We start from the raw sequence: 13,467 nt of genomic DNA on the forward strand, positions 1-13,467 counted from the left end.
GGACAGAACTGGACACAGGTACTGCCCTACCAAAAGGCAATTAATAACTGAGAGAGAAAAACTTGCATGTAACACAATCTTTCTTTTCTCAGTGGTACTGTACTGTACGAACCCTCTGCGCTCACTTTGCCTGCTGTATCTTTTACATATTTCTCCACAGTACTCTGCTACCCTCCCCCCTTTATGCTCTGTGACACATTCCAAAGGTCACAGTCACAGGAATGCTTGAAGGACAGACAAGAGTAAAGCCAGCAATACCTCTCACTCTTGCTTACTCAGTAGGTTTGAGTTTGGTGATTTGCTATATTTAAAGATAATGGCCAGAAAGATAAATGGATAATAAATAAATTAAAAACATTCAAACTTAACATTTACAATGAAACATGACTTGCCTAAATGTTTAATTGGAAGGGATGGTTTAAACCCATAAGATTGTGAATTTGGGCGTTTTATAATGAAAAGTTTATTTAACTGGAGTTTAAAAGATAATTTGAATGATGACAATGTCACAGAATACTAAAAACAGCTGTCAACTGACCATTAAAACAGTTGCTTGGGACTTACTGTTTTTTTCCTCACTTGAAATATTAAATGTAACCACATTGGGTAACAATATTTGTATCTGTCTTTAACAGCCTCCAAAAGTTTCTTATCACAGAGATTTAATATGGCACCTGTGGTCTTCTTAACATGTGATTGATAGGTTTAGGGCCTACTGGAGGCACATCACACTGGTATTAAGCTCATTTGAGAGCTTTGCATGCGGCACCCCGTGGAGAAAGGAGGAACAGCAGCCAGAGGTGACCTTGCCTATACTGATCTCAAACCGCTGAAAAGGTTAATTGCAAAAGTGGATTACGCTTTAAGGTCAGCGATCTCAATCCCAATCCCAAACCCTGGAGGCCTATGGGGGGCTTGTACAGGTCACTGTGTTAAGGCATAGATTAGTTCAGTGAAAACTGCAAGTCCAGTTGGCAAAGTATCCGATGTGCATTTTGCCCAGAAGTTGCACATCGCCACTGATAACCGATGACAGCCAAGCCAGCAGTAATAAACCAAGTGTAACGCACGCTACTTTGCCAACACGACCCGAAATACATCTCAATCCTCTGTAATGGCGAGCACCCGGTCATTAACACTACACTAAAAGCCAAACAATATCTCTGGATAAAATATTGCGGCTCACTGAGCAACTCCCTGCAGAAGATTATGCTACAGTGTGGCCAGGCGCTGTGTCATTGTATTAGTTTAATACGGGGATTACTTGGGGTAAAATTGTGAATAATAATTGGCCTAAGGATAAGGTGGTCAGTACAGTAGCCTACACTCCTAAGTAAATTAGGAGTAGCTTACAGTTCTTTGCCGTTCAAGGCAGTACCCTGCCTCCACCCCCCAGTAACGTGGTCACGCAATCTGGGGCTTTGCGACGCCGACCTGTGCGTGAACAGATCTACTTGTGTTTCAGGATCTACTGTGTGTCAGATCTACTGTGTGTCAGATCTACTGTGTGTCAGATCTACTGTGTGTCAGGATCTACTGTGTGTCAGGATCTACTGTGTGTCAGATCTACTGTGTGTCAGATCTACTGTGTTTCAGATCTACTGTGTTTCAGTTCCGCGGAAGAGGATTAAAGATCCACCGCATTACTGTCACCCCCCCTCCGCCGTGTCGTGGGCCACTTACTGTAACATGTTAAGCGTCCATGGTGTGTTAGGATGATGAGTCTTCAAATCAAGTCAGTCAAGTCGTTGCCACCGATAAGTCGCCGATCTGCGCCAGGGGGGGTCGGCCGGGGGTCTCCACTTCAACATCCACCGGTGGTCGTGGAAAAATCATAACCGACGACACAACCGCGGTGTCACGACTCTGTCTGTCTGTCTGCTTCCCCGGTTCCGTATATAAGATCTATATATGATGTTACTGTTGTCTCTTTCGGTATTGATTCCGCTTGTCTTGTTCCACACCGCCGTCCACCAGCACCACTGAGCTTGTAGTTTGGTTACGTAGTCTCTCGCTCTCTCTCGCTCTCTCTCTTCTATCCCATGTCTCTCTCCCCTCCCTCTTCCCACTTGCGTCGGTGTTTCTCCGTTACGTCCGTGCGCCGCTTCATAGCGTCATAGGACTAGGAGGAGGCACGGGGCTAGCGTTGCCAGATTCTGCGAAAGAAATAAGCAACCCGGTCCATGAAAAGAAGCCCAAATCTATAATTCATCAGCGACGTGTCGTGAGCTGAGCTTGTAGATCTGCAATTTTTGTCGATCGGCTATTTTCAAAAAAGATCTTGGAGAAAAGGTGAACATTTTGAACAATTATTTTGAAACATTCTAACGACACAAATTTGGTACGGGAGTCCCTGGCATAAAACATTTTCAGATGGGGGTTAGTTGTAGGGCTGCACGATTCTTGCTCAAATGTGAATCACGATTTTCCTCCATAAGAATTGAGATCACGATTCTCACACGATTCTCTTGTAAATATAAAAATATGAAGCAAAAAATAATAATAATCAAAATCGAGATCGCATAGGTGTCTGAATCGAGATCACGATCTTTTTTCGATTAATCTTCACATGCAAATATTTGAGAACGACTGGTTTAAATAAAACATGCCCAAATAAGCAACTGTACTTTAGAAACAAGGCACAAAAAAACTACCAATTATTTACAAGCAACTTTACAGAAAAAGAAGCTCAAAGACGCTTAAAATAAGTGGACATGGCAACACTGGGCACGGGGCCTGTACAACAAAGAGAATATGACCCAGTCCCGGTCCCCCCTGTATTATAATCCTAAATATACGACTATACATTAAACTCACGACGATGATGATGATGATGATGACGCATGATGCTGCAGAAGAAACCCTCAACACGTTTAGGTTCTGTGATTCTATTGGGTGCAATCTGAGCAGAGTTGAGTTGCCTCAACCAATTCCTATATGCCTGAACCATTCCATAAATATATATGGAATGGAATATATAAAATATGTATTTTTGTATATGTATCTTTTTTTTTTATTATTTTTGTTTCATGATGCATCTATGTAGGCTATACTACATAACTGTATTGATGTACAATATATACAATATATATATATATATATCATATACAATAATATGATGAATAAAAACAATTATTAACAAAAAATAAAACAAAAATATTTTTAATAGATACGATTTGTCGATCTAATCTAAATTTCGACAGCATGGCGTTTATACGCTTTAATGGGCAGCGAGAAGAGTGTATGTGTGTCTGTGTACGCGCGCGCGCACGCACGCACACATACACACAGAGTGAAATAAATCACACATCTCTTTAGATAGCATGGAAAATGTTTGGTAGCGACCGACGCGTCAAGTCAAGTCGGTCTTGTGACACTGACCCGGCTCATTCCACTCTACGGGCCACACGCACGCCGCGCACGCGGGCGCCTGCTCGCGTCCCAGCGACGACGAGCACTCTCTATTTGGATTTGGGCCAAGGAACCGGGTTGCCAAATTGTGTGAGAGAAATAAGCAACCATGTCTATGAAAACAAGCCAAAAAGAAGCGACTATACAGGCCACGTGAGCACTTGAAACCTAAATACATCGGCTATAGCCTATTTGAAAATAGCCGATCTACAATCTCGCAACGCGTCGCATCACGACGCGTTGCGAGATTGTAGATCGGCTATTTTCAAAATAATCTTGAAGAAAATGTGGACAAATACATATTAATTGGGGGGTCCTTACATGAAAATGTTTGAGAACCACTGATTTAAATAGCATTGGGAAACAAGCCCAAATAAGCAACTACACTTTGGAAACGAGCCCAAAAAAAACGCAACCCCGAATATTTACAAGCGACTTTACAGAATAAGAAAAGTCGCTTATAATAAGCGGACATGGCAACACTGGATCAGAGTGGATCACTGCAATGAGACGAGAAGGGGAGGAATATGGGGGGGAAAGAACTGTATATTTTGAGTAGCAACAAGATTATTACATAATATAGCCCTGTCAAAAATTACATCAAACCGTAGCCTACTGGAGAGAACTCATATTTGTCACATCTTGCTTTTGTTTGTTTATTTATAGCTTATATATATACAATCTGGAGTCATACAGTGGAACTAATGCAATAATTGTTCACGTTGTCCGCTTTACTTTTATCCTCTTTGAAATAGGATCTCCCTCCCTATGTCGTATCCGCTGGTAACTTGACCATAACAGCTGGTGCGGCCGGGTAGAGGAAGAGTGGTATCACTGTGTGCGCACGTGTGTGTGTGTGTGTGTGTGTGTGTGTGTGTGTGTGTGTGTGTGTGTGTGTGTGTGTGTGTGTGTGTGTGTGTGTGTAAAGTTGTCACGCAAGAGTTCTGTGTAATCGGTGGTGGAAAAGGTACTCACATTATTTACTATTAACGTAAAAGTATCCAATACTGCAGTGTAGAAATCTCCGTTACAAGTAAAAGTCCGGAATCCAAAATGTACTGGAGTAAAAGTACAAAAGTATTGGCATCAAAATGTACTTAAAGTACCAAAAGTAAAAGTACTCATTATGCAGAATGTCCCATTTCAAGTTTTCAAATGTATGACAATCTTTTGAAAATATCAGGTATGCTACACATTGTGAGCTTGCTATTTTCAAATGGCCGAAATGTAGGGCTGAAGTGGTTAATGTGTGTTTTGTAATAATACAAATCTACAAAGTATACAACTAAAGATTTCAAATAATTGTAGTGGAGTAAAAGTTTAAAAAAAAAGCCTCTGAGATGTAGTGGAGTAGCCTATAAGTAAAAGTACTGGAAATTGGAAATACTCAAGTAAAGTACAAATACCAAAAAAATTGTACATAAGATAAGTAGGCCTACAGTACTTGAGTAAATGTACTTAGTTACTTTCCACCACTGCGTGTAATAATAAGCATGTGTTCAGTTGTAAATGTGCATGATTTGTGAATGAATGAGCAAGTGAGTGAATGATTGTAATAACAATGCAAAGCGAAAGCACTTCATAATATTATTTTATTATCCAACTCTCAGCCTGTCTATAATAGCCCAGCATGTCAAAACTAATGTTATACCTTCAGGCGTATTATATACCTCCTATTGTGTAAAACTACATAATAGAGGTCTGCACGTGTTGTGTGATCCTATATGTGAAGGCTCGGGTGTGACAGAATGTCCGTGCATGGCGCGTGCACGAGAGAGGAGAAACTGACGGCAGTGTCATTGCGACCTTGAAGCAAGGTCATTCAGCGCTGTGTCCCTGCGGAAGCACTGCAACTCAGCAGGGCTGCTCTGCTGTCCGCATTATCATCCCACGACACAGTATCTGTATTGTGTTAACTGATGTTTTGTGTTTAAACTCTATTTATCATTTTTTTATATCAATGTTTCATACGTTGATATTAAAAATATGTTTTTTTTGTTCAATATTTTATTATAGGATAAGATAAAATGCAACTTCATTGATCCCCTGAGGGAAATTGTGGTGTCATGAACGACAGGAGATGTCAGGTAAGTTATATAGAGCTGAGAAAGAAATCAAGTTAAACTAGAAAAAGTGCTTCTGGGAGCACAGGTCTCCGCCAGGTCAGGTAGGTTATTGTGGGCCAGCAATGTTCGGGATGGAATATGTAAAATCGGACAGATCCATCTTGATCACTATAATGTGTACCGATTTGCGTGATGTTTGGAAAAAAATTATAGGAGTAATATCCTTTTTTTTGTGTGCAAAAATTGGCCTCCTGGTGGCGCTATAATAGGGCAATGTTAAAAGGGTGGCATGTGGTGTTGTTCCTCAAATTAGTGCGAATGTGCTGCAAAGTTTCACCGCAATCATGATTTGTGCATTTTGTTCAAAATGGGCCACTCCTTCAAACTTTAGATGACAATCTTGGCCAATCAGGATGGAATATGAAAAATCAAACAGATCCGTCTTGATCACATGACTATAGAGTGTGTGCCTATTTTCTTGAAATTTGGATAAAATCTGAAGGATTAATATATCCTTGTGGCGCTTGTAGCCTGGTGGCGCTATAAAAGGCAGATGTGAAAAATGCAGGGCAAAGGTTTTTCCTTGGCCTTACAACGTTTTACACAGATTGGTGCAGTTATAGGTAAAAACTAAATCGGTACGTTATAGCGCCACCATGAGGCTGATTTAAAAAATGTCGCTGTGTTCATGATTTGAGGCATTTTGTTCAAAATGGTGCACTCCTGCAAACTTTGGAAGCCAATCTTAGCCAATTAGGATGGAATATGAAAAATCTGAAAGACTTATTTCGTTTAATGACTATAGAGATACTGTGTACTGATTTGCGCGATGTTTGGACAAAATCTGCAGAAGTAGTGTAAAAAAATGTGTTTAGCAAAAATCGGCCTCCAGGTGGCGCTATAACAGGCCCATGTGAAAAATGCAGAGGCAGAGGTTCTGCTCTGGCATCCTGGGAGTGTGTGTGCACAGTTTCGCTGCGATCAAGCCAACAGTGCCGGAGATTCGCTGTTCACAGACTGACACACGGACGGACGGACCGACGGACAGGGTGCAAAACATAGTCTAGTCATAGACAATAAGAATAAAGATACAAATGTAATACTGAGCTGATAGATATATGCACTGGTTATTTGAATGAGCAAATGAGTGAACAAAACATGTGCAGTCAGTTGAAAGTAATTAAGTACTCAAGTACGTTTACTTACTTTACTTGGGTATTTCCATTTTTAGATACTTTAACTTTATACTTCTACTCCACTAGCCTACTTCTCTTGTACTTCTAACTCCACTACAATTATTTGACAGCTTTAGTTTCTTAGATGTAGATTATTAACACAAAACATACATTAACTGATAAATGATTTATTCTTACGTTAGGCTACCCAGCAGCACAAAGTCATTAAATCAGACTCAGCTTTATCAGCTGCAACATCAATGTGATGAGCACATGAATTAATTACAATCCAATAATGTAATTGTGAAACGGGCCATCCTGTATAATGAGTACTTTATGGTATTATCTATCATTGGTGAATGTATGAATGAATATAATGTAGTCTATCAAATTCAACACACAGTGCAAGCTGTTCATTTATACTGAATCATGTGAGACTACAGTAGATGTGAATAAATCATAAACAGGGATGTGGTGGGCCTCCATTTTTGTAGAGTGCACATATGATACACTCATATAAATGAAGTGAAAATGTATTTTAAAGCCTATAGAATCACAAAAAGCAGGGAGGGACTCATCTCGCACAAGAGCAGTGGTTCTCAACCTGTGGGTTCTCAATGTGGTGACCCCCAGGGGTCACCACATGATTTTGGAGGGGTCTCCAGATGACAGTGAAATGACAATTTAAGGACTTTTAAGACCTTTTTAATACCTGAAAAGAAAAAGACCATTACTGCAAATTGTCGATCTACGCTCGCAACGCAAGGCGGTGTGAGCTTGTAGATCTGCTATTTTCACAGATTTTATCTGTGGAACCTATAGTCAAACAAAATTGAATGCCCCAACTCCTACATTCCAAGTGCTTATCAAGGTGGGGGGTCCCCAGTTCAAATATGATTATTTTGGGGGGTCACGGCCTGAAAAGGTTGCGAACCACTGCACTAGCAGTGTCTCTAATTTCTAGTGGTTTGAGCAAATTTGAGTGTCTAGACTCTCAAATGTCTAGTGGTTCTTCTAGCAAACCCCTAGAGGACTGGATTGCTGATAAAGTACTCCATGTACTCTGGTCAGCCCTTGATTCTTAATGAGGTATTGTACCTGCAATCCAGGACACTCTTCTGATCTCCTTTATTCTGTGTGAGAGTCCCGCCCTACTTTTTGGTGACTTTTTGTCTTGGCTGCCGCACCAGAGAGAAAGACAAACAAAGGACAATTTCCAAAGGCGCAGCTCAACTTTTGCTGTAACCAAAGCCTATAGAACAATGTGAACGAGACGTCGTGTATGCCAGTTGACTAAATACCATGGGAAGCTACAAGAAGATACCAACATATTTTAGGGTGGCATTTGTCCAGTTTTAATCGGTACTAGCAATATACTGGAGGCCATAGAGTGCCTTTGGTGGCCTGTGACCTGAAACAGGTGTAACAGCTGAAATACAAACATGTAAGAGCAATTGTTTGTGCATGTGATAGCATACTGTAGCCCAGGGGTCTCGACCTTTTGTAACTCAAGGCCCACCTGGGTATGTGTAAAGATGGTCTGTTGCTGCTGTAGCCTGTGCAATGCAACATATCACTGAAGACACAAAAGAAAATAGCCTATATGAAAAAAATCTATAGGAAATGACTATGTATTTTGAGCATATGGATGCATTTTATACACACACACTCACACACACACACGTGCGCGCGCACACACGCGCACAAACGCACATGCACACGCGCACACACACACACACACACACACACACACACACACACACACACACACACACACACACACACACACACACACACACACACACACACACACACACACACACACACACACACACACACACACACACACACACACACACTCTCTCACACACACACACACACACACACACACACACACACACACACACACACACACACTGACTAGGCGTGTACTTCTAAATGGCATTCTTAATGATTCACTATTCAAATAGAATGACTTTCCTCAACTTGTTGTAGACTGTATAAGAAACAGTACAGCATTTTGCAGTGTAGCCTAATGTTAATGTGTGTTGGTCTACTCTATGTAAATTAAAAAAAAATCTTCTAAGTAGGCCTACAATTTACTGGTATTTGTTTAACCCATTAAGACCGGAAAAGGCATCTGTCAGTTTAGATTTTAACCACTTTAACCATTATTTTATACTTTGGCTATTCAAAATTAGCAGATATACAAGCTCTGAGCTATGAGTTTGTAGATCTGCAGTTTTTGAAAAATCATGAACATTTTTGTAAATCTTTGAATATATATATTTTTAAAGCGAACATTTGTTACTCAAATCTTTATTTCTGGGGGTCCCTGGAACTAAATATTTTGAGATGGGGGTCCGCGGCCAAATACAAACATTTTGGGGGTCCTTGACATGAAAAACTTTGAGAATCACTGATATAAGAGCAATATAACTGTTTCAGAAAACTGTTAGGATTTAGAAGACATTTGTAGAATCTGCCTTAGGTTAATCATTATACATTTACATTACTTGTCCACTAATAGTTTTACAGTATGAATGCTAGTGCGTCCTCTAGTGGCATGTTGATGAAATAGCAGCAAAGTAACTCGTGACAAATTGTACCACCTGCCAAATGTGTGTCCTCATCTCCTCGAAGGCTGCTCAGCCTGCTCAGATATATTACTATTGTCTATTACCATTGCATCTAAGCAGTTTGTGTTCCTTGCACACTTCCCGTCCCTGGGGACTCCTGGCTGGTACTTCTGGTTCTAGGTCAATTTTATAACTTTACATTTTCATTTCCAATTTTTTATTTCATATAGGCAATATGATTAATACATTCTTATTTGAAAACATTAAAGCTGAGGTTGTACACAGTGTTCAAAAAAAAATTCAATATATCAATATGATGGATTTCATTCCAAAATGCTAAATACTCTATAAACATTTGCCACCTGAAATGAACTAGGCAGGATTAAAAAAAATCATAATAATTATAAGATAATTATAATTATGAGTTTTAATATCGCAGTTCATCCCAGTGCAGTGGCCACCAGCACTCAGATACTTAGCCTACTTGGATTTTACAGTGTAACCAAATGGACCCGGTCCTGAGTTAACTAGGTTAACCACTGTACTCTGAGTTAACCACTGAAAGGGGGCATAAATTATATATTTGTTCAAATTAGTTATAGTATATTAGTATATAGCTCTATATGTTGGTAGTAATTATAGGGTATTTGTTCAATAACAGGGGTCTACCTGTCTCTCCAGCTCATAGGACCATTTTAATCAGGAGAGAGAACCCATGGAGGATACAGTTAAATAAGTGAATGAAACAAAACATTTGGAACTGGAACTCGGAAGGATGGGGAGACCTCTGTTACTGTGAACGCAATGATTGCTATCACAATATAGAGCTTTAACCTTTTAACTAAAAACTTTTTTGTTTTAACCAAAAACCAAAAACTATCACTTACAGCACCTTTAAGCCCTATATACTTTGTCGTATGATGTATTTTTGGCGAATGCCCCCGAAAAGGGGTTCAAGTGGTTAAAAGTTTTATATACTAAGTGCAAGGGTTTCTGTATGCCAAGTGCAAAAGCATTATTTGTATGAATCTGAAACTGACATTATTGTGTTTGTGAGTTCTGATTTAGGAACCCTCGATTAGATCTACTCATGCCAGCAAACATTTCCCAGGCAGGGGTAGGAGCCCTTTTCACCCTTTTATTTAATTTCAGAATGAAACTCTAATGCAGTCTTTTTCAACCAGTGGGTCTGAACCAAGAGGTGTAACATGAAAAACCGTAAACAGTATTATGAGACCTAACGAAGAAACATCTTGAAATGTTCTCTGACAGCACTAATGTTCCCCAATCAAATGACCAGACCTCATGGTCAACAGAAAGTTGGGAACCTTTGGAGAAGCTCTTGTCATACTCATACAGCTTAGATAGTCCATGCAAGACCTTTATATGATTTTGGCAGGATTCAGCATCACCTGTCTTTGATCAAAGCTTCGGCAGTCTCAGCTCCAGACTGCTATGGCAGGTTTATAATAACAAAAAAGAAAATCGTTTTTGTTTGATGTGTGATGTGTCATAGTTGCATCTATCACACTGTATGGCTTGGCTCAATGCCAATAGCCCGTGTTTGAGTCCTATTACTGTATCGGTTTGAAGGACAGGAATGACGCAGTTACATATCTTCCCAGTAGAGGGCACTAACACCAAGGTAATATGTAATATTATGGCTAACAACATAAAAAAAACTAAAGGTCAGCATCTGTGATTCAGGCATACACACTCATGCTTGGAGTATCAAAAAACACGTATACCCATGTTTTCTATTTAAATGTCTGTTAGTAGGCATGGTGAACAACAGATATAGGCCACTTATAATAATAAGACACATTTTGAGCATATCTCATAACATTTAAGGGGATATTTGTGCAGCCAGTGGAGCTAATCTCAACACATCAAAACAAAAAAAATCTTAAGGCTTGATTGGGGAACTCGGAGAGTGCAGCACGTCCCCGTTGGCCTTCCTCTCCGGGTGTGTGTGGTGGTGTTTGGCGTGGTTAGCTTTCAGATTCTTCTGTGGGATGGGTCTCCTTTGGCGTCTCCTGCTGTGTCTGGAGGGACGGGAAGGCGTCAGGCTGGGTTCCTGTGCTGTGTCCAGGAGAGGATCCAAGTGCAGCTTTCCGCTCAGCGCATCGGAAGACTCGTCAATGAAGGCCAGGTTCTCCCCAAAGAAGTCCAGAGGCTGAGAGAACAGAGGATCCGGGCGGGCCTCCTCCTCCTCTTCCTCTTCCTTCTCCTCCTCCTTCAAGGTCTCCACGGTTTTCGCCTCAGGCATGTGCTCCGACTGGGTGACCTGGGACCCCTGTGAGCCGGATTCAGATTCATTGGAGGAAGAGGAACCGGAGCCGGAACCGGAACCCGATTCAGACTCTGATTGGCTGGATTGGTCTGGGTCTTTCTCACCGGGGACCCCCCCGTTGGCCCCGTTGGCTGAGTCGTGTTTGTGGCCGTGGTGCCGCCTTTTCCGATGCCGCTTGAAGGGGTCATCGAGTTTCCCTGCTATGCGGAAATCCACGGACAAGTTCTGGATGTTCTTAGCGTGGGCACTCAGCGCCTCCATCTAGAATAGAGAGAGGAAGATAAGAGACGGTGGGAAATAATTATGGAATTGAGGCTATGCGAGTGACATCATCGTACCCGGAAGTTATGCGGGAACGCCTACTGAGTGGCAAAAAACTACTTTCTGGCCTTGACAGCCCATACGTCCAACATCGCAGCTGTACGGAAAGCTTGAATAATCCTCTTTCTATCTGCAAAGTTTTTGTTTCATAAAAATCCACGCCCATGTTATGAGCTACTTTCTGTCAATAAATTCCGTGCAGGTTATTATATATTTTTCTACGTGTCAGAGTTTGGAAACGCTCGTTTTCAACAACGCAACGTCCTCTGCTGCCTCCTGCATTATGTGCAGTTTCAAAACAGGTGGTACGCAGGACCCTTGAGTGATTTCCAACAAGCGCTTCCAAACTCCAACGCTCCATAGACCATATTCACACGGTGGCCATTTTGGAATTTAACATTGAAAGTGCCACTCCGTTTCCGTGGCAACCGGGGTGGCACTTCATTGACTTAAATAGCAACATGGCCGGCGTGTGAATATGGTCCATGCTGCCCAATGTTTTGCCACTCAGTCTAGATGAAGTGGGCGTGTCCCAGTGGAAAAGTGATGCATGTGCATACTCTCTATAGTAAAAATTAAGGAATAGTTACAAGGAGAGGAGAGGAGAGGAGAGGAGAGGAGAGGAGAGGAGAGGAGAGAGAGGAGAGGAGAGGGTACTGTACCTCAGCTCTGGTCTTCTTCGACAGAACCCGAAGCCACTTTCCGATCATGGCTAATATCGACACAAAGTAGGCCAGGCCCAGCAGGACCCAGAACCAAACCAAAGGCTTATACCAGTGTTCACTCCCTTCGATCCCAGAGTCACCTTAGAAAAGACACACTGGCATAAGTGTATAGCAGTGAGAGCCAAGACAGCCAATGCAGTCCTGTAACTCCCCTGGAGACTAAAGTAGATAGATCGTAGCTACTAGAGGGCCTAACAGGCCTCCCAGATGATCCGATTAATTATTCATCCTTTACTAGAAAAGTAATAGTTAATAATTCAGGAGGTAAATGAAATTAGTGTCGAGCTAAATGAACTTTGGTGCATTACATTTGACTTGTGAATTTATTGGCGATGAGTGAAGTAGTCGAATTCATTTTGCTATGGCAAATAGAAATGTCAACATTATTAGGAGACACAGCTAGAGCAATCCATATAGCCTTCTATTAGTCAAGTTCGTATCTGTCCATTAGATAAATAAGCAGTTTAAACGCAAGAAAACCTCTCCCTTACACAAAGAAGGAATCAATTAGGAGGCAGTAAGATGTAAACAATTTCCATAATATTAACCTAACCTCCCTTACAGACCATGCGTCTCCAATGCTGACATGTGTCTCTATTAGCTATTTTTTAATTCAGACATACAGTGGGTGGGCAATTTACTGTGCATACCTGTGCCTGCAACATAGTCTCCAAAGCCCACCGTTGTCAGGGTTATGACTACAAAGTAGGCTGATTCCAGGAGACTCCAACCTTCTATCTCATGGAACACAAAAATAGGCACAGCGATGAACAGCCCCACCCCCAATGCGATGGAGAAGATGGCAGTGAAGACACGCACGAAGGTGGGACTGACCCGCCACCTCTGTAACAGAAGGTGAAGGTAAAGCAACAGAGTTTAGTCCAGTTGTGATTTCTG

The 13,467-nt window shown here is 41.4% G+C and overlaps 1 protein-coding gene across 1 annotated transcript in view; it reads right to left on the reverse strand.

Annotated features, from left to right (window-relative positions):
- Positions 1–10,125: 10,125 nt before the first annotated feature.
- Positions 10,126–13,467, reverse strand: part of kcnk4b (potassium channel, subfamily K, member 4b) — an 18,723-nt gene continuing 15,381 nt past the window's right edge. The window contains exons 6-8 of the mRNA XM_080435303.1: positions 13,221–13,413; positions 12,508–12,650; positions 10,126–11,785 (exon numbers count right to left, since the gene is read on the reverse strand). Coding sequence (XP_080291429.1) covers positions 11,138–11,785; positions 12,508–12,650; positions 13,221–13,413 — 984 coding nt within the window. The 3' untranslated portion in view covers positions 10,126–11,137. The remainder of the gene's footprint in view (positions 11,786–12,507; positions 12,651–13,220; positions 13,414–13,467) is intronic.

The sequence above is a fragment of the Gymnoscopelus braueri genome, assembly GCF_963280865.1.
Source record: "Gymnoscopelus braueri genome assembly, chromosome: 8".
Lineage (NCBI taxonomy): Eukaryota > Metazoa > Chordata > Actinopteri > Myctophiformes > Myctophidae > Gymnoscopelus > Gymnoscopelus braueri.